The sequence below is a fragment of the Pteronotus mesoamericanus genome, unplaced genomic scaffold (genome assembly GCF_021234165.1).
Source record: "Pteronotus mesoamericanus isolate MK-2021 breed Mesoamerican mustached bat unplaced genomic scaffold, CSHL_Meso_final scaffold_99, whole genome shotgun sequence".
Lineage (NCBI taxonomy): Eukaryota > Metazoa > Chordata > Mammalia > Chiroptera > Mormoopidae > Pteronotus > Pteronotus mesoamericanus.
In genome coordinates, this window is record NW_026555330.1 from 189460 (window position 1) to 210018 (window position 20559).

Consider the following 20559-nt stretch of genomic DNA (forward strand, 5'->3'; position numbering starts at 1 on the left):
GGGTGACAACTCAGCATTATAATTACCATTCTGATGAGGAATTAGTACTACAAAAAAAGGTGGTAATACAAGAGGACTCGGAGACAGAAGCCTTGGTGGCTTAGACTTACTAACTGGAAATACCAGTTACTGGACACCAGGAAGCAAGCCTACAGTGGAGGAATCAGAACGGATTGCAAAGACAGAAACAACCCTGCTGAGGACTGTGCCTCAGAGCCTGCTTCCCCGCTTGGCCACTGTGGCGAGGCAGCAGGAGGAGCAGGGACTGAGCCGGTGGGGCCGAGTCCTGGCGGGTGTGTGGGACACAGTGAGAGAGGGAGAGCCTGAGACACCTACTGAACGCTACAACCAGCGTGGCGGCCGACCAGGGCGAGGCACCCGCCCAGCGCAGGCCGAGCAGTTTCTACGTGCCAGGCACTACGTCAGTCCACATTCGCTGTCTTATTTAATGGCCACAAAAGCATGACTGGGGAACATCACCTTCATGTGACAGATGAGGTCGATGTGTGTGTATGTATGTATGTATGTGTGTGTGTGTGTGTGTGTGAGAGAGAGAAAGAGAGAGAGAAGAAAATCTAGCAGAACCGGAGAGAAAAAAGGATTACCATGCTCAGGAAAAGCAGGCAAGAAAGTTTGAGAACTCAGTTTTAGGTAATCTCAGCAGAGGTGGTTTCTGATTGAAATAAAATTGAGGCTATGGCCATGGAGGTGCGTGGATAAGAATTAAATGGTGAACCAATGGGGGAATAAAAAGAGGGAGTAGAAAGAAATGTGTGAAGAGACTGGAGGGTGGGGGCAATGTTACCATGCATGTTAAAACTGACAGAAGTGAGACTGCTGAAGGATACTGAGACGAGAGGGAGAGAACCCGTTAAAACACTTCTACCTGCAAAGGTGGACAAGGTGTGGGGCCTGGACTGGTTGGCAGCCACCTGGAATAAACACGGCTGCTGCCCACCGCTTCCCCACAACTGGGATTTCCTCAGGGACAGGAATGTTCTTCCACACGGCCAAGTCCCCCACACGTGAGGGAAAGGGAAGCCCGGCCGGAGAGGCCGGGCGGGCCGGCAATACGGAGACCGAGCGAGCATGGGGAGGCAGAAGGAACAGACGGAAAATCCAAACCTCTGGCTCGAGCCCCGGGTTGACCTCTTAGCTCCTGTGAGCCTTAGCATGTCAGTCAGTGCTTCGGTGCCGAAGTTTTCTCATGCAAACACAGGGAGAGTAGAACCTGCCCTGCCTCAGATGAAATTATTTGAAAAAGTTTGAAAACTTGTGGTAAGTTTTAAAACACTCCCAAAATACAAGGAATGGTTAAGATGCACAGAGTCGATTGTTGGGCAATTCCTGTGTCAAGCACCTGTAAATTATTTCATTTCATGCTCCAAATAACCACACAAACTAGATACTGTGATCCACAGCTTACAAAATGAGGAAACCCAGGTCTAAACACCTGAGAAGTTTAAACACCCTGCCCAAGGCAAACCCCCAGTAAGAAGCAAACTCAGAATCCAGAGGCAGGTCTGGTCGCGAATCCCAGGCTCTCACTCAGGCACGCACGACATTGGAGCATCTCCGTTTCCACACTGACATGAAGGAGCGTGGAAGAGGCAAGGTTGTCCCTTCCCCCACAGGCATCCCGGTAGCCTCCCTGCTTGCTGAGGGCTTCCTGAGGCCCTTTCCTTCCTACCTTGGAAGAGCGGCTGCTCGTTCCCAGGGTCAGAGCTGGCCGCTGGGTTCTGGCTGACCGCGCCGGGGCCGAGGCCGGCTTTGCTCGCCCCCACATCCAACTGCTGCTCCAGCTGCAGTCGCAGACTGTTGTTCACCTCAATGCTCTGCTCCAGCTGTCCTCTCAAAGCTCGTATCTCTGCCACTAGGTGGCTCAAGTCACTGCTCAAAGGGCCCTGGTGACAGGCATCCCAGCTGTAAGCTGAAAGAAGAAAGGAGAGGTTGATAGCGCTGATCCAAGTGCTTCTACATGCATTTGTCAGAACACTCCTCTGTGACATTGACATTCCTTTCCACCAAGGACCCCACTGTCATCACAGAGTGCCAGGCACCACATCTGTGATGGACGTGTCCTTTTTCCTGTGCGGAGTCTGGCACACACTCCAGTCTGGAATTTTTCTGAGGCTCAGTTACCCACGTGCACCTGGAGGGCATCTGACTGGCAGATGACGTCAAGCCGATTAGTTCACCTCCATGTTAACTTTAGTCCTGCTGGCTGGTGAGTAGCGTCTTCCAAGGCAGGAGGTCAGCAGACAACTAAAGAAGGGCAGGGGCTGGGGGAGGAGGAGGATTGAGAACCCCTACACTCAGGGATCAAAAAGGACCAGAGGGGGAAGGCATCAGGCCTCTGGCAGCTTGTAAGAATGGGAATCAGGCACCACAGACTGGGGCGGACCGTACCTAACTGAGATTTGTATCTGCTCCATGTTGTTTACCTCCACTCACTACACGGTCTATTTGTACCTACTGAGAATGAAGAGATAAGAGAAATTATCCATAAGACTACAATTGCTGATCTGAGAACTTTGAGGCCAAAGGTCTTTGAAAAGGTAGAATGTGTTTTGGTTTTTAGCAAGGCAGTAGGATGCATCTACCGTGTGCACCACGTAACGCACGTACCCATTTGCATCTGGGCCGCAGAACCTAATCACACACAGTAGTATTTCTGCAATGAGTTACATGAATCTTTTCAGTAAGTGGGATAAACGAAGGCTACGACTATACTTTTGTCTGTTCAGTTAGGTTTTGTCATCTAACGAGTATATGAAAAAGAGTTCAATTCAGAAGTCTTATTGGATTATAGAATTAAGAATAAGGGATTATGGGGCTTTAACGGTAGTAGCTTTGAAATAAATTCTAAAAGACCCACAGAAACAGATAAAGGCATGAAAGGGGAGGTGAGTCAGGATACTAACTCTGAAGTTCCCTGATGCTCTTTCCTCTCCTTTTCCCCTATATCCAAATTCTCACAATATTTTGCATATTTAAAAATGTTTGTCATTTATCCATTCTCCTTTTTCTTCCGAAAAGCACCTTGAATTAGACTCTCATCCTTAATATCCAAAATATCACTACAACCACTCAATAGGTTTCCTCGAGTCTAACAACCCTCACATACTCTACCAGTCTGACCACCTTAAAATTCCATTTCCATCATGTACCTATTTTGCTTGGAAAAACCAAGCACATTTCCATTGCCTCCTTCACAGAGGGAAAGATTCATCCTGCCTTACAGGTCCTCCAACTCCCATTCCCACTAACCTGACTTCTCACACCTCCTGATGCAAAGCTCTCCTGTAGCAGATCGGTCCCCCCGACCCAGCACTGCCCTGGTTCTGTGCATAGCTCTTCCCTCAGCCTGCTGTGCCCTCTAGGTTTCCCCACGTTCCAGCCCCCCTTCTCACCAGCAAAATTAGGAAACTCCATCAGGTTCTATGAAAATTGAAACTTGGCAGAACAGTGAAAATCCCTAATATAATAAACCATATTGCTTATGGGATTTTTAAACATACAGTTAAAAAACAAACAAACCTAGAGTTGAAACACTCAGGGAGTCAGCCTCCCATCCAAGGCAGAAACTTGACAAAACATCCCTTCCTATTTAAACAGGGCTTGGATGGGAGCTCACTCCCTCACAAACCAGCCATTTCTCCACTGGAAGGCTCTAGGGACAGGGCAGGCCTGAGTCACGGAGACTCACATTCCGACGCCCTTCACCCTTTGGCCCCTCCTTGTTCAACTCTCTGAAGGCACACAACACATCAGCTCCCCTTCACCTGATGGCTCCTCAAATATTTGAGGCCAGCTCTCATCACCTCAGGACTTTTTACAAGTCTAAAGACATTGCTTTCTTCAGCCAGTTTGAGATTTCTGGTCCCGCAGCCTCGTGGTCCATGTCTTCATTATGTCCCTCAGTTTGTTGATGTGCCTTCCACAAGAGGGTACCCACGATCTCACAATATTTCGGACACCACACTTACGGGGCTGTGATCTGGGGATGCGCTGGCTCGTCTGGCGACCTTGGCCTACAGCTCCCCTGTGGAAATGGGCGCCTCGCTCCCTCCTCCTCGGAAGCTGCGCCTCCTGGTGCTCCGCTCCGGCTCCCCCAGCCCCTGCACAGCTGCAGGCCACGCTTCCCCACCCTGCGTTTCTCCCTGACATTTTGCACCAAGCTCAAAGCTTTTTAAACTTCTTCTTTCAGCAGGTGGCAGACATCTTCAAGAAGAGTTTAAAACTTAAATCCAGCATTGAAATTTAGGTCTTATTAGCAGAATTTCCCTAAAAACATTTTGCTATCTTAATTTTCTCGCCGGAGAAGGGGTCAGAGAGGGAGCAGGGTGTCTGCTGCATGGGCCGCTTGGGTGGTTGCTATGTGCTATTCACAATATTTCGAGGCCTTTTTCAAAAACGATGACACCATCAGGACAGTTCTTGGTATTTAAGTTCTTTCATTATATAACCTGGACTTTGATGAACTTGTTTCTGGCCCAGACGGCGGGTGAAGTTTGGCTCTTGCGGCCTGTTTTTAAGGACGTCTAGGCTGGACCTTGTTCATGGCGCCCACCTCGGGCCTTTGTGTATGGGGGCTCCCCTCTTTTTCTTGGGAGCCCCAGGCCTGCCTGGCGGTTTTTCTAAGACAGAACTCAGTAGCTTTCCCAGCTCTCTGAACTCCCCTGGTAACGAGGACGTCACTGGGACTCTGAGCCAGGGCGGGAAGCTCACGGGGCCGGGGCTGGGGGAGAACACATACCTTTCGGCCCCTTCTTGGAGCTGCCATGAAGCGCCTCGTAGATCTGCAGCTCTGCCTGGAGGGTCTGGAAGAGCTGCTGCTTCTCCTCGCACTGCTGCTGCAGGAGGGCCAGCTTGCGCTGCAGCCTGCGGGGGAGGCCAGGGCCTGCTGAGCCGGCTGCTCGGCCAGACCCGGGCAACGAGCTGCAAGCCGCCCTTTGCCTCACAGAGTTTGAGGACCGGCTAGCAACTCAGAGGTCATGAAGACCATGGCTTTGATTTTATAAGTGTGGGAACAGAGGCTCAGGGAGGTAAAGTGGCTTTGCTTGGAGTCACGCCATTAGCTGCAGCAGCTAGGACACACAACACAGTGTGCTCGCTGCCCCCGAAGTGCTCTCTTCACGCTGCCAAGCGGTAAGAGGGCTTGCGCTGGGGGCAAGCCTCACGGCGGGTGTAGAAGTTTCACTCTCAGCTTTGGAGTGAAAGGGGTGTTCCCAGGGAAGTCCTTCCTTCGCTCGAACTCACCCACAAGTCAACAAGAGCAGAGGGGACACTGAGGTTTCCAAAAGAGGCGTTAGCTGTCTTGCCAATATCCCTTATTCTAAATCTGAAATTGGGGCCGCCTTTCTTATCCGTGGGCTCCCTCTGACCTGGAGTCTTTCTCCTGGAGGGACAGTCGCTCCTCTTGGAAATGCACGATCTCCTGCTGCTTCTCCTTCAAGTCCTCCAAGAGCTGCTGCCGGTCCACCTTCTGGTGCTCCAGCTCCACTTCCAGCTCTTGAAGCCGTGACCTCGAGGTCAGCAGAGCCTCCCTCAAGCACTCCGTTTCCTGGGAGTGCTCTGGCGAGCAGAACACAGGAGCGGTTACATTGTGGGGCAAAGGCCAGCAGGAAGAGGAGCCCAAGCACCTCCAACCTGGCAGACACAACTAAGGCAGAAGGAGCCAGCTTCGGCTTCAGCCAGCCAGGGAGCAAAGAGGGTCAGCTTTCTGTGTCCACACACCCTGGGGCATGGGGGCCTCCGTCTTTGCAATGCCTAACCCTCTGATTTAATAAGGCCTACCGTGCTGTTAGAGGAAACCCTCTGGTTTCTAATGCTCACTATTTTCTAAGTGCCTACAACCCTCTGTGCAATAATCCATCCTTGAATTTTACCAAAGATCGACATCAAGATTTCCTGTCTGCACTTTTTAGGATATGTTATTGTCATCACTTTGAAACTAGGGCTCTCTGATCTTCATGATTTCTTAAAGAGCCTTGACAAGGACTCTGAAAGTAAGATTGCAGGTACCGTCGGTCCTCTGGGGCAGAATTCACTGGGGCCTGGCAAAAAGATATCAACAGATTTTTCCAAATTAGCCACTGCAGAGCAAGAAGGTGTGAGAGGAAGGCTCACTGTTTGGGAAGATAACGAGCAGTAATAGATGAGAGAGAGGGCACAACCACTGAATTACCATTGTGCACCTGTAAGGACTAGAACAGGGCTCACAGGTGAGAAGACAGTGAGAGATTTAAATGAGTGGATACCACCTCGGTTGGGGGAGGCGGAACAGACACCCAGGTGGTGTCCACTTTGATAGCTAATGACTGGACACCTGCAGGCGAGTTGGCACCAACTGGTGGATTTCCCAAAGCTACTTGTCCCTGGAGCCCAGGAGTCAGAGGGCCCACAGCTGGCACCTCTCAGGAGCAGCCCCTCCCAGCTGGGGAACAGCTACAGGAATTCTGGGTTGGCAGGCCTGGGTCGCTGTTACGTCTACTTCCTCTCGGTTTCTCCAGTCGGTAATTGGTGTGGCCAGGGAAGAAAGGGACGCAAGAGTGACTGCACTGTGGCTTTTGACCACCTACCTCTGGAAACGTGACTCAGCTGAGCCTGAAGGCTCCGGTTTTCCTCCCTAAGGATTCTGTTCTCATTGTACAGCTGAGGCGTGGTCTCCGGGCCCTGACTACAGAAGTGAGAGGTGGTTCCTGTTCCGGAAAGTTCAAGCAGGCAAATTACGCCACTGGGTAACAGATGCTATCAGAAGATGCCCCTTCTGTGTCCAAAGCTACTGTCCCAACCCAGCACAAAACCCTGAGGACTCATTCCTGGGCCGAAGCCTGGTGGCCTGAAGGCCTGGCTTCGTGTCCTCCTCTTGGGGGTCTTCTGCTGCACACCGCCCCCTCACTGCAGTCCTTAGGGACTCCCGTTCCCCTAAATAGCTGCTGCTGAGCTGTGGGCAGAGCAAGGTGTGTGGGAGGGATGGCACCCCAGTGACCGCACCGGCGGGGAGGGGGAGCGGGAAAGGCCGCCTGGGTAAGTGGCTGGAGGAGGGTCTCTGAGACCTGGCTCTATCACTTGCCAACCACATGACAAGGATGCAGAGGGGTGAGCAGGAAGCAGGTGAGCAGATGAAGGATGGCATGAGCAGTCAGATGGCTGGGGGCCAGGCATTGGTGGTTCTGCCGTGAGGAGGGTTGCTCTCTGAGCTCCCCTACATCACCCAAGTAAGGATAAGGCTGCTCGCCCAGCTGCCTCGCTGGACCGTTTGCAGGGAACAACTGGGGTGAAGCAAACCGCTGAATACTGCGAAGCTCTGCCCGAGGGCCCTCCCTCCAGAAACACCCTACATGTGACCAGCATCACGAGCCTGGGGCGGTCCTACCGCTTCCGCGGGCCGTGGAGCTGAGCCGGTGTTCCAGCTGCTCGCGCAGGCGGTCATTAATGCAGATGGACTCCTCCAGGCGCTGGCGCAGGTTCCGGATTTCACCGAGATGCTCCTCTAGCAGGTCAGCCCCTGTAGCCACCCATCAGGACAGGAGAGAGGTCGGGGATGGAGAATCCTGGTCACCGGCGGGGCCCATTTTGGGGGGCAGGGGGCACTGGCTCACTGTCCTCTCAGGAAGATTCCTAAACATCGCCATCCTTCTGCCAACTGCACCCTCTCACATGGGCACCAGGAACACAGGGCACTTTCAAACACAGGACAGCCCGGTGCTAAGCAAGCCCCATGGCTTCCTCCCACACAGGACTAAGTGCAATGGAGTTACTGGTGTAAGTGTGCAGTTACCAGTATAATTAGTGAGTTTAAGAGAGTTCCACATGGTTTAGGAAAATAACTAAAGTCTGTGGACAGGGCCTGCCTAGCAGGCGGAAAGGTGGGGCCGCCTCCCGAGTGTGATTTTGGGTGCGGCAGGGAAGGTCTCCTACCACCCTAATACCTCTCCTCTTACTGATACTGATGATATTGATTGAACATTGTTTAGCAAGAAACAAAGCTCTTCCTCCCTCTCTGAGAGAAGGCCTCAGGTCAAACATCATGAACACAAACTCACCCCCCTCCCCGGTGCAGTGCAGTTAAAGGTCCTGAATGCTGCCCTCCCTCTGCCTTCAACAGGAGGGACAGAAGGGGGGCAGCCACTGCCCTGAAGGCTGCGAGGGAGGGGGAGGGAGTTCCTCCAAGGAAAGGATAGAAGACGCAGAAAAGAGAATAGGAATGGTGCCAACGACAGACTACAACCACCTGCACCATTGTGCTTCAGGCTCTGTCTTTTTCTGAAAATGATAATCGTCTTACTGTTGAATGGAGCCGCACCCCAGCGTTCAGCTGTGCAGCTAACCTGTCCACGTGTTGCAATGTCTCCCAGCCCCAACTGGGAGACTCAGCAGTGAGCTGGGTTTTGTACACAGGGTATACTTATGGGGCAGGGAGCTGGGTAGGAACGGCTGCCCTTTCTGTAACAACCTCTGACCAGTGGAAGAGCATCCTGTGAGCGCTGGTGCCTGGCACTCTGGGAGGGTCCTAGGGCAGCTGCCAGGGCTCAGGATGCAGGGAGGGAGGGTGTGAATGGGAGAGCACGGTGGGGGTGGGGGCCTGACTTTCCCACACTGCACAGCACTGAGGCCCTGGGCAGGGGGGGTGAGGCTGTGCGGAGCACTGCTATGTCCCTTTGTGTCATCCCCACTCCGTGAGCCAGAGCTACAGGAGACGTGGAAACGCGCTGCCTGGCGGGCAAAGGGGTAGACTCTAAATGGGATTTCAGCTTTCTTTACCTGTGGGTTTGGAGTTCAGCTGGCACACGGAGGAGCCTGAGGAGAGGTCCCCAGATACGCTCCCTTTCTGAGGTCTCATCATATCCCACTGGCCACTGCTGCCCAGGTACCTGGGCTCCAGGATCCCGCCCAGTTCTAGGGTGCCCCTCGGAGGGGAGGGGGGCTGGGCAGCGTTCAGGTGGTGGGAAGAGCTGGCTTCTAAGGGGTTGCCCCGCAGCGTAGCTGGGGAGGTGGGATGGCCAGTGTTGACACCTGGGCAAAGGAAACATGCGTGAGAAACAGCACCAGAGGGGAAGCGTGTGATGGTTAAGAACGGACACTGTAGGGGACAAGTGGGATGTCAGCAACATTCCAGCCCACTGTGCATACCAATTAGGTGAAGACTCATAACCTGGAGGTCATGCATTTGCCATCGTGAGACACTAAGAGGTAGGGGGTGGATAAAGTATCTGCTAGTCACCCATGTGAGCAAAAGAGAAGTCCAGTGGCCCACTCCTGGCCCCTGTTATAATCCCTATGACAGAGTCCAGGAAACTTCCAGGAGCAGAACTCACTCCTAAAGTCAAGGATGTGACGGGATGTACCACTGAGCACAACCGTGGACAGGCATCTTTTGTTGGCCTATGAGTGCCTGTCTTCCTCAGAAGCTAACCAGTTATTTTTCCCTTTCTCCTTTGGGGCTGTGAGAGGAGAAAGGGGAGATGAGATCCAGGTAGACGCAGTCACCCCAGTTTCTCCAGACTGAAGGGCTCTTCGCTGAGCCTGGGGAAGGCTCTATGGCAGGCAAGCAGCAATGAGCCCTCACCCAACATGATTCATCGCTCCTGTCTGAAGGGTCCCTGAAGATTCTTCCACGGAGGAAGGGAGGCCCTTCCTTCTGTAGGCTGATGCTTTCATGGGTTGTAGGCTTTCATGGTGCTTTCCCTTGAGCACCATCACCTTGGCTTCTATGCTAAAAGAAGCCCAGCTTGCAGAGAGGCAGGCAGGCCTGGAGTTTAGGATATTCGTATTCACACAACTGCTTTCATCAGGGGTTACACACATGGCAGCAGGGTGAACGGGTAGCTCCACTTACGCAAACAGTGAGGTCAGATTTTCCCCTGCCAGGCTGGACTCCCCTGGGGGGTTAATGCAATTGGCAGTGGCCAGTTTCTATCTCTTTTTATAGCTGGTGTTCAAATCTGGCTATATCCCGGGAACACTTAGGGCAATGTAAAAACATGTCAATATACTGAGGCCTGGTCCCCCAAAGATGCTGGCGTGATTGGTACAGGGAACAGCTTGGGTGCTGGATGTTTTTTAAATCATCCTAGGTGGTTTTAATAGGCAGCAAAATTTGAAAAACATTGTTTTGGGTCTTTTCTTCCTCAATGTGCAAAATACAGATTTCATTAGCAAATCTCTGAAATGAGGCCTTGCATTTTGAAGGAGATGAAACATGTAGGCCTCTGAATTTTACTTGGGATTCAATAAAGATGTGGTTTCCTACCTCTTCCTACCCCAACATAGGGCAAAGGGGGAACTCGGTTATTGACAGTCAGCCTACTCTCTAACCAAGGTCCTGGGAGGTTCAAGTCTGTCGGTGCCATGATCAGTGTTCTCATTTCCCAGCCTCCCCGGCCACGCAATACAGAACATGTGCCCTCAGCCCCGCAAAGACACCAGACAGACTCTTGCTCAAGGTTTTAAGCCCCACAGTGACCTGAGAACCTGCCATGCACCACTGTCCACATGGAAGCTTGTTCAATGCAGAAAGGAATGCTGGTAACCAATGATCCCGTGGAGAGGACCACACCTCAGGAGGGCAAAGAAGGGGATACAGTCTTCCTCATGAACGCTGGGACCACCCCAACTCTGGTCGACACCTCAGACTACACATGACTTCGACCCACATCACCAGACCCCTTTTTATGCAGTGCTCTCCTTTTACATATCCCTTTGGACAACTAACAACTGTGGGAAGGTAAAGGGGAAAAAAGTAGGCTAGAGGACACTCATGCCATTTTGGCATGGGACATATTTGTTATCCATCAGTTGTTGTTTCCAGAACTGCTGCAACGATAAGCGCTAGGCCAGACACACCAGCACTTTCCACTGGTTTCTAGAGAGAGGGCAAAAACTTGCAAGGGGACTCCAGCATTTGCTCATCTGAGCTCAGCTCAAGCTCTGAAGAAGATCCAGATCCAGGCCCCTCTCTCCCACTTACTAGTGACCTTGAACAAGTAGCTTTACTTCCTTGAGCCTTAGTTCTCCTCTCTGGCTCTCCCTACCATGCAAGTTGTGTGAGGCTCAGGTAAGATCAGGTTCATCTTGCTATATAAGCCTAGATTGTTGTACCTATGAGAGTGGAAAAGCAAAAGGTAGCCTCTTAGACTTCACTGCCTGAGGAAAGGAAGATGTACAAACTCCTAAAAATAGTCTTAGTCTACCTGGTTCTGAAAATCAAACAGGGGGCAGTATATCCATTTTCAAGGTTGACAAGAGAAATAAACAGGTCCAAATGACATTTAAGGATTCGGACGTACAAATTCTTGGCTGTGGTCTTAGGTCCCTGCACTCCCTTGGTGTGGCGATCCTTACCATCAATCTCTGGCTCATCCGAGCTTCTCTGTAGGCACAAAATGTTGTCTTAAGGTAGTTGCAAACTGCTTCCTAGTAATTTTTTAAAATGCTACTAGAAAGCAAATTAATGGTGTGAGGTTCTTTTCTTATTTTTTCTAAGCTATAAGAGATCAAACAGAAAAATTTTATGAGGAGGCATCTAGCCCCAATATACATCAAACCCATCTCTAAAAAATGACTGTATACAGTTTATGAATTTGTGACTATGTAACACCAAGTCTTTCTGTGAGTCAGAGGGCAGAATTCACAAGCAGAAACCACAGCTGTGCTTCTAGTTCTAGCTGCCCACATGTCCCCTGGCCAGGGGCAGAAACAAACCTTGTGCACTAGGAAAACAGGCTGTCCCCCTCCTGAATCCCTCTACTACCACCTTCTGTGGCCCGTGCCTGAGGATGTCAGGATGTGAACTTGGTTGTGGCGGGGTGGGGAGGGGGGGCAAAGCATTTCACAGCAGCGAGTACAACGGCCACGGAGTGGACCCCATTGAACATGGCCGTCTTTGTCACAGCCGCTTCATCCTGCACGGGCAAGCCTCAAGGCTCTCTCCCACAGCCTGCCAGCAAGCATGGCACCAGTGAGTCGGGCTTTCAGCACACTTGGGGGTATTCCACACTGTCAGCGGTGGCAGAAGCACCGGGTCTAGGGCCCAGTGAACAGATGAGACACACACCCCAGAAAACAACAGTGAATACACATTAACAAAATAAAAAAGCAAGCAGAGTTATCCTGCCATCATCCACAGGTAATGTGTGTCCCTAGGCTATTTTTAGAACTCTGCCACCAAGCCATGCAGAGCCACACAGGGGCCGGGGAGAGGGCTGCCACTCGCAAGCACACAAATGTGGCAGAAGTGCTCACTTTCTCCCAATTGCTTCTGCAGCATCTGCAGCTCCTGTTGGGCCTCGGCCAAGGAGACCGCGGGTGTCTCACAGCAGCCAAGGAGGGGAGGGCCAGTGGAGCAGAAAGGCTGGAAGCTGGGTAGAACTGGGGGCAACGGTGCCTGGGGGAGGCTAACCAGCCCAGTGGGTATGGAGGAGAAATGAAGGCCTGGAAACAGAAAGTTTGGGAGAAAGTAGAGACATCATTAGACAGAAAGAGAGAGAAAGGAGTGGGTAAAAGATGGAGAAGATGAAACTATTTCCTAACCAGACGTCTCCTTGGGAAGTGGCTATCGCTCCATGCAGTGCTGCCTGGGACAGCTAAGAGTGATCACTGCCACAGCCTAGGGTGAGCACTGCCACCCAGGAGGCTGGCCTGGCGGACCCCTCCTCCCTCTCCCCTGCCAGGGCTACCCTGCATTGACATTCTGTGCTCATCTTGAAAACAACTGGCTACAGAGGGCAACACGGCATTATGGTACCCCCGGCAGCCGCCGTCCCTCCCAGCAGTCCTGGCCACAGCCAGGTCGGGGCAGCCGAGTCTGAGTGCTTTCAAGGGCCCTGGGGTGCTGCTCCCTGCGTGTGCCTGTCCTTGCCCTGTGACAAGACTCTCCCTACACCTAGAACTCCTTTCCTGAAAGCACCAGGGCTCACCCTGAGGCCGGCAGGAGTAGACTAGGACTGTGGGAAAATTTGCACTATTAATGCATGCAATTAAAAACTGGTGGAAACAGATTTCAGAATCCCAAATCAGTATGTTCATTCACCAAATGAAAAATAGAGGCCTCCACAAAGAGACCTAGACAGAGTGGCTTACAAACCTGTCTGGGCATTCTTATCACTTGGGAAAAATTCTTCACACACACAGACTCTTTGAGCCCTGGTGCAAACCAACTGAATCACAAACTCTGGGAGGAGAGCTTGGGAATGTGCACTGAAACAAATTTCTGCAGGTGATCATCATGCAGCTCACCTACAGAAAGGAACCCTGGGAAATTCTGATGTTTGCATCTGCCTCTTCTTCCTTAAAAACAGCGATAGGGCAGGCAGCCCATGGAGAGAGCAGAAACCCAGCCTGGGCCGTGGAGAATGTCTCACATGGAAGAGGACGATTACATTCTAAATCACACTTGCTGGCCCAGGATGCTGACACGGTGTCAGACCAGTGCTGCAAAGACACCCAAACTGCCAGGTGACACAGCCCAGGCATCCTTCGGGGAGACGTTCTGATTTTAAAATCCTTGGCCTTCTGCTCTGTTTGACCCCAAAGCATTTCTGCAGGTGTCTACTGCGCTAGGTGAGCAGCTTCTCCCCACAGGTTCCTGGTGCAGCTGCTGCTCGCCGTGGCCAGGAAGTTGAGCTCAGGCTCAGAAAGACTCGGACACATCCTGCGCCTTACGATTTTGGCAGCCTTGTTCCCAGGAGAGACGAGGTGACAGAAGGAAGCAGTGTGCTTTCTGGGGGCACCGCTACACAAATCCGACCTCACCACACAACACCTTGAAGACAGTGGCCAGAGAGGGGTGGGGGTAGGGAGCCAAGGCAAGGTTTGCCCTTCCCCTGCACCATGGCCGGTGCAGACCAGCAATTAAACAGCGCACCCCTGCGCCTACGCTGAGGCAGGTAAATGAAATGTACCCCTCTCACTGGCCCCAGGATATGCACCATGTACACCTCAAGGACTGCCAACCCGTTCATAAACCCTGAATGAACAGAATCCTGTTTGCAGACACTGAGGCTCCTCAGCTAGGAAGTACGCAGCCCCACCTACTGCGAGGCTGTGGCGCAGATAAAATGGGTACACGTACAGGGGAGCTGTAGATGTGAACTTGTCTTTTTTTTCTTTGGCTATTATAATCCTGGGAGAAACATTTTGCCTCTTTGCTCCCCAGGGTGAAATGAGAGAAGGAAATGAAAATGTTTATTTAAAAATGATTAGTTAACTACTGGTCAGAATTTATATGGAGCCCAAAGCCTGTTGTGGATTACTGATTTTTCTAAAATATTTCAAACAAAGGAAAGTCAGACACAGCAAATGTGGATGGTCTCTTCATTTCGTCTAGGATCTAATGCCAGTGAGCCCCCAACAGGAGAGACATCTGTCCCTGAAGAAAGGTCAAACAGGCAGCTGGAGGAGGGGAGGGGGCCCCTGCCGGCTGACCGGCGCGTACCTGGCTGGCCCTGGCCGGCCTCCCGCGGCCGGTTCTGGGGAGCAGGCAAGCTGCTGGGGCTGCTGCTGGGCTCGGCCTTAACCCCTGGAGGAGTGGTGGTGGATGATGGTTTAGAAGACAGTACAGCAGAATGACTTGAATGATGGATGGAATCTACAAAACCCACGAATGAAAGAAAATGATGTTCCACAGAGAACTGGAATCTGGCCTGACAGTTCAGCAGGGGTACCAGGGAGGAGCCTTGCTTTCAGGGAAAGCACCAAGCACAAGCACTGTGAGCAAGGTTCGCTTCCTTGTGCACAGACAGCGCCTTCAGTGAGGCAAGCCACCTCAGAGGTGGTGCGGAGGGGAGGGCCTCGAACCAGGAAAATGGCACGTCCTGTAATAAGAAACAAGATGCGCAGCATCTGCGGGGTGCTGTTCAGGAGCTGCAGCTAATGAGAGCACTGCAGGAAGGAACAGATGTCCCATCTTAAAGAAGAGGGACAGCCAGACAGACTCTGTGCTCCTGAGACACTGGGGAAGAAAAGTCCACTAAGAGCTTCCTCAGTCTCCCCACTGTGCCTCGCCTTAGGTCTACCAGCATGCGCATGCTGTGGAGCTCTGGTGACAGGGGTAACTAGTAGAGTCAGGAGCACAACAAACATCCTGATCCACTGGGACCTGTGCTTGGCACTTGGTCCCAGAGCCGTGTTCAGTCTGATTCACACCAAGGTGGGTGTATAAGGCCCGGCTACGGAGGTCTCCTCTCAGCCTAAAGGGGTGCCACTCAGACAGCGGAAGCTACCTGGGTGACCAGGCGGAGCTTTCTTCTCCTCATAGTGTGGGTACTCGCTGGCTATGTCCATGTCAGAGCAGGCTTCCAGCTCGTCAGACAGGAAGGACGAGCTGCTGGGAGAACGGGGGGAGTCGGACAAGGCACGGCTGCTGGGGGGCGTGAGGGAGCGCGCATCCAGCTTGGCCTGCAGGACTTCAATCACCTTCTCCTTCTCCTGCAGCTCCCTGCTGAGCCTAGTGGGGAGAAGGAGGACAACAGATGAAATCAAGGTCACCAGACTGCCTACCCCCTGACGGAGGCACATGGGAAAAGCCACAGAAGTCAAGGGGACCGTTCCTGCAGAGAACAATCAAAATAACTCATCTCTAATTAGGAGAAGGCAGGGTGCAGAGGGAGGGGAAGCAATAACTCCCCCGTGCACTGGCCACATGATACGGGGAGGACTAGCAGAGACCGGGCGAGCCCTCTAAGGCACCACCGCTTAAAGCACGGTCCCCACGATGGCTGCAGCCTGAGAACTGATGGCTACCTGTCTCCAGCACGGAGACAGAAATGGAAGGTAAGCACTGCGAAACACAGAGCAGTCTGGCATTGCCTTAACATCCGCGAATACAATGAGTGAACTCATCAGGATGACTGAGATACAGACCACGTGTGCATCTGATGGATTCGAAATGAAAATAAAAGCAAAACCAAAAACACTTTATGCTGCACTAATATTTTGAGAAGCACTGTATGGTCTAAAACACACTCATGACACAAATGGCTCAAACTAGTGGCTACAACTCTGAGCCCATATTTTATTGTGCATTTTGAGGCCGCATGCAGTGACTCATTGAAAACTGGTTTCTAAGCACCGCAGCAACCCAGGGATCTCCAATGCCTAGGCCTTTTTCACCAGGAACTGTAATATAATTCTTTTTTTCCTAAGGAAATTGGATGGCTTTAGTGCCAACTCCACTGGGGGTAAGCCCACCTGGTGAAAAAAGTACACCCTGGTCTTTAAACACATGGGGGAAAAGAGACTTGGCCTGGGCTAATGGGCACATGATGCAGTGTGCAAAGGATGTTTTATTGAGTTGCACACTTGAAACTTGTATGGTTTTGTGAACCAATGTCACCACAATAAATTCAACTTAAAAATATATAAACTTACAGAGGGGAAGCAGAGGAGACCCTTGGTGATGACAAGGACCCCTGAAACATGGTTAGTTCACTTTTAATCAGACTGACTCTGTGTTACCAAGTCTGAAGAATAAATATGCAAATAGAAATCAACAGAACAGGATCAAAAGAGAGTAAAGAATTAGGTTAAAAACAATAGTAAAGTGTTCCATGAATAAATGAATTCATTACAATCAGCATTTGCCTTCTCCCCAGCCCCCCACCTCTGATTTGTGAAGTTGCAGCCACACTTAACCCCTTGGGCCTTGTTCCTGGTCCCCTGACCAGATCCAGTCTGAATTACCTGAGGGCCAGTGGCTCAAGTCCAGCTTGATCTTTCTCACTTTTATGATCCTCTACAAACCAAATTCAGAAAACAAACAGTAAATTAATTAAGCAGGTCCCACTTTGCACATTATAAATGCAGAAGCCTATTTGTGTTGAGAATAATGTTTGCTCTCTGTGTGTCCAGGGTGTGTGGGAGAACTATGCTGGGAGGCCCCAGAGTGTGTCTTTAGAGAAGAGACCCAGCAGGCTTCCTGAGCTCATGCTGCAGGCCATCCAGGCCTGGGGATCGCCACCATGGCTTCCTTTGCCCTAAATCAACACCAAAAAGTTTAAAAGGCACTTGCCCAGCTTCCCTCTGGGATAATCTGGCCTCCAAGCCTGCCCCCTACTGACTGCCAGTTGCACAGCTGTGTGTCCCATCCCAGCTTTCCTGTAGAACCTTCAATCTTTCTCTGAGACGTATAACAGCGGAGCCCCACCTTAGCACCAGCTACCAGGTGAGACATGGTTGGCCCCGAAGACCGATCCTGCTGTCCTCAGGAAGTTCTCTCTAAGCAAAGAGCTCCAATAACAACCGACATTCCTAGCCCTTGTACTATGACAATCATACTTAAACCATGTCCAAAAGGGCGTCGTACTTTAGCTATTGTATATTTGAATTACATTCCTCTATGATACCACGCAATAAATGAAGAAACAGAGACACCAAAAGATAATTCATATGCCCTAAGCAAACTCATGGCAACCCCAGGCTAGAGCTTGGGTCTTGCAGTTCTAAGCTCAGGGCTCTTTTCACTATCACAAGGTCCTCTGATCTCATCTCCCTCTCTGCCCCTTAGCACTGGATGGGCGCAGCAGACCCCCTCCCTAAAGGTCCCATTCCATAAGTGATCACGTACCTACAGTGGTAATCAAGGCCTCTCCAACCCTGTGTGTTTCTCTGCTTCCCACCCTTCTTATTTACAGGTCTGGTCTTGTAAGGGCCATGCGGAATGGAGTGGACGTTGGGTCCTGAGCTAAAGGGTTGAGGTGGAAGTGTGGCGGCCACCGGGGCCTGGGGGCTGTGAGAGTGACCGAGGGTGTCCCAAAGCCCTGTGGCCAACTCACTAGTGCTGAGTTTGCTGCTGAGTCGCTCTGTCAGCTGGCTTCCCTGGGCGAGTTGCTCCCGGAAGCTCTGTCCCAGGTAGTAGTCAATGTCATTGCTCCTTAGGAGGTCCTCAAAAGATTTTACTGTATCTTTTGCATGCTGGATGAGAAGATAGCAGATACCTCTCCCTTCTCGTATTTTCTGGCGTAAGTAGGATAGTTCTCGGGCCTGATCCTGAATCAGGGAATCATATTTCCTAATGCAGGGATGAAGAAGAAAGAGTAAAAATGGCAAAGAGTGAATGATAGGTTATTGAGGCTTCTGTGAGAAAATCTCTAGGGATCCCCCTGAAGTGGCATTCTGGCACAGAAGCCAAAGGACAGGCGTTTAAGAGTAAATTCTTCTCTGACAAACCACTGCATCAAACAATTTATACCGCTGTTCTATATATGTTAGTCATATGACCAAAAGTGAATCGTACGTTCTGTGGGGGAAAGACAGCCATAATATTTTACACCCCTTACAGCACTGGTACAATGTGGACTCCCAGGTGGCAATAAATGCTAAGTATGTCTATTGAGTATATACTAAATAAACACTAAAACTAAACTGAATAGACTCACTTAACCCTAAGTCTGGATAGGACCTTTCATATGTTCTATTTCTAAGACCATCTATATTATTGGCAGATTGTATTGCAAAGATGGCCATTACGCAGCTCCCATTCCATTGCCCTTCAGCAACGAGGCTTTGCTGCTCTTTTGACAGCAGGGAGAGGCAATTCTCCATCTCCTTAAATCTAACTGGGCTCTGTGACTACTTCCAACCAAATAATATAGTGGAAGTGACACTGTGCCAAGTCCAGAGTAGGCCTTAACTGGTCTTGCAGCTTCCCCTTCCTGCCTCTTGGAAGCCCATGCCATGTAGAGCTGAAACTACCCTGACACCGCTGTCCTGTGAGAGGCCCATGCCAGGAGGAGAGGCCTGGGGAAAGAAGCCACGTGAAGAGAAAGAGGGGCCAAGGAGCAGAGTCACCAGACTTGTCAATGAAGAAGCCATATCCAGCCCAGCCAGACCTTTCGGATGACTTCAGCCCTGCCTACCACCTGACGGTAGCCACATGAGAGACCCCCAAGTGAGAGTCACTCAGCTGAGCCTGGTCAATCCACATAAACTATTGTCTAAGTTTTGGGGTGGTTTGTTACTCAACACCGATAACCAGGACAGATATCCCGTGTTTTTCAAAAGTATCAAGAACAGTAATAATTATGGAAAATAGTACTGAGAGCCCAATACAGGGTCCAGCACAAACAATGCCCCTTTTTTATTACAAATTTTTTTACAAATTCATAATTCTGTAATTATAATCATGTAATCACAATCATGTAATTCCACAACATAACAATATCACATTCAAGCACACCATATGGAATTTTAGGTGAAATGTTCAAATTAAAATGATAAATTATTACACCCATATTATTACCCTACCAACCACACTCAAGCAGATGTTACTTCTGCTGGACCCTGTATATACCAGGCATTATTATAAGTACTTGTATTAATTCATTTAAACCTAATACTACCCTTTGAGATAAGTTCTCTTATTATCCTTATTTAATATGTAAGAAAATAGGCTCAGAAAGACTAAGTAGGTTGCACACTAAGTGCCAGAGCCAAGACTCAAACCCAGGCAGTCTAACTTCAGTGTTACTGTTACACTGTAGGTGTTGTCACTCTACTAATATATTCCTGGGAGGAAATCCCAGAGCCCTGGCCTCTCCAGGATGGGGCCGCCATCCAGTGCCCTGCTAGTCGCTTCCCTGTCTTCTCTTCAGACCTACGTCAATTAATGAAAGAAGCGCCCTGTCGGGTTTTCTCTTCTGCCTGTCTGGCTACCCTACTGCAAGCATGAACTCAGCCATCATCAGTGACATAGGGGTCCAACGAACGCTTCCCTTACCCAGGCCACGAGGCTGATCTCAGCTCCTCAGCCAGCTTCCCTTCTAGTCCCGTTTTTGGGAGCTGGGCCTCCAGCTGGGACACTCTCTGGATCAGGCTCTCCAGATCCTTTTTAGCCTGAAGCCCTGGAGGGTAGAAAGCTCCAGTGCCATCAGACAGCCACCCCTCATCCTCATCAGTGACACTATGAGGTGAGGATCCCTCGAGGGTGCCAATGGCCTTCAGCTTCCGGGGTCTCTCCAGACTAGACGAATAATCGCTTGTCACTGAGAGAGACCGCACCCGGCTCTTGAGGTTTTGAATGATCTTGTTGGCGGCCTGCAGCTGGGCCTTCAGATCTCGGATGTCCTTATGGAGGACAGAGATGTCTTCTGACTTCCCATGTGCCTGGAACGCCTCCTGCTTTCCCAGCTGGCTCTCCAAGGGCTTGTTCCCGGGGGGGCCGGCCAGCGTGGAGCCCAGGCGCGCCTGCTGAGAGCACAGCCCCTCCATGAGGACCATCTCCCTGGGGCTGTCGTGCTCCTCGCACTCTGGGGAGAGACAAAGACGTCTTCCTGAATAGAGCTGGGCATAGCCTCTCCCTCCGAGGGGAGGCAGGCTTGGTCAATAGTTACGAGAACAACCTTGAAGCAGCACTTTATTCAGCCCTGGCACTGGACTAGCATTCAAGTACAGCAACTCCTCATCCTCCCAACAGCCCTGCGGGACAGGCGCTGGCCACCCCCTGTGTTACTGAGTGTTTTTCTCCTCTTCTCGATTTAAGTTTGGTGGGTGTCCCTACAGTCAAAGTCCTTTTATAATAGAGAAACAATTTTTTAACTTATGATTTGCACATTCCCA

At 51.0% G+C, this 20559-nt stretch overlaps 1 protein-coding gene across 12 annotated transcripts in view; it reads right to left on the minus strand.

The window, feature by feature from the left end:
- The window catches only part of LOC129063685 (myomegalin), a 161291-nt gene that overhangs the window by 6949 nt on the left and 133783 nt on the right, over positions 1-20559 (minus strand). For all 12 annotated transcript variants that reach the window (XM_054564747.1, XM_054564748.1, XM_054564750.1 and 9 more), the window contains 12 exons: positions 19721-20249; positions 17778-18013; positions 16687-16738; positions 15228-15451; positions 14441-14593; positions 12250-12438; positions 8770-9021; positions 7382-7513; positions 6585-6704; positions 5388-5577; positions 4760-4884; positions 1691-1930 (listed from right to left, as the gene is read on the minus strand). In XM_054564747.1, the coding sequence (XP_054420722.1) occupies positions 1691-1930; positions 4760-4884; positions 5388-5577; positions 6585-6704; positions 7382-7513; positions 8770-9021; positions 12250-12438; positions 14441-14593; positions 15228-15451; positions 16687-16738; positions 17778-18013; positions 19721-20249 (2442 nt within the window). The remainder of the gene's footprint in view (positions 1-1690; positions 1931-4759; positions 4885-5387; positions 5578-6584; positions 6705-7381; positions 7514-8769; positions 9022-12249; positions 12439-14440; positions 14594-15227; positions 15452-16686; positions 16739-17777; positions 18014-19720; positions 20250-20559) is intronic.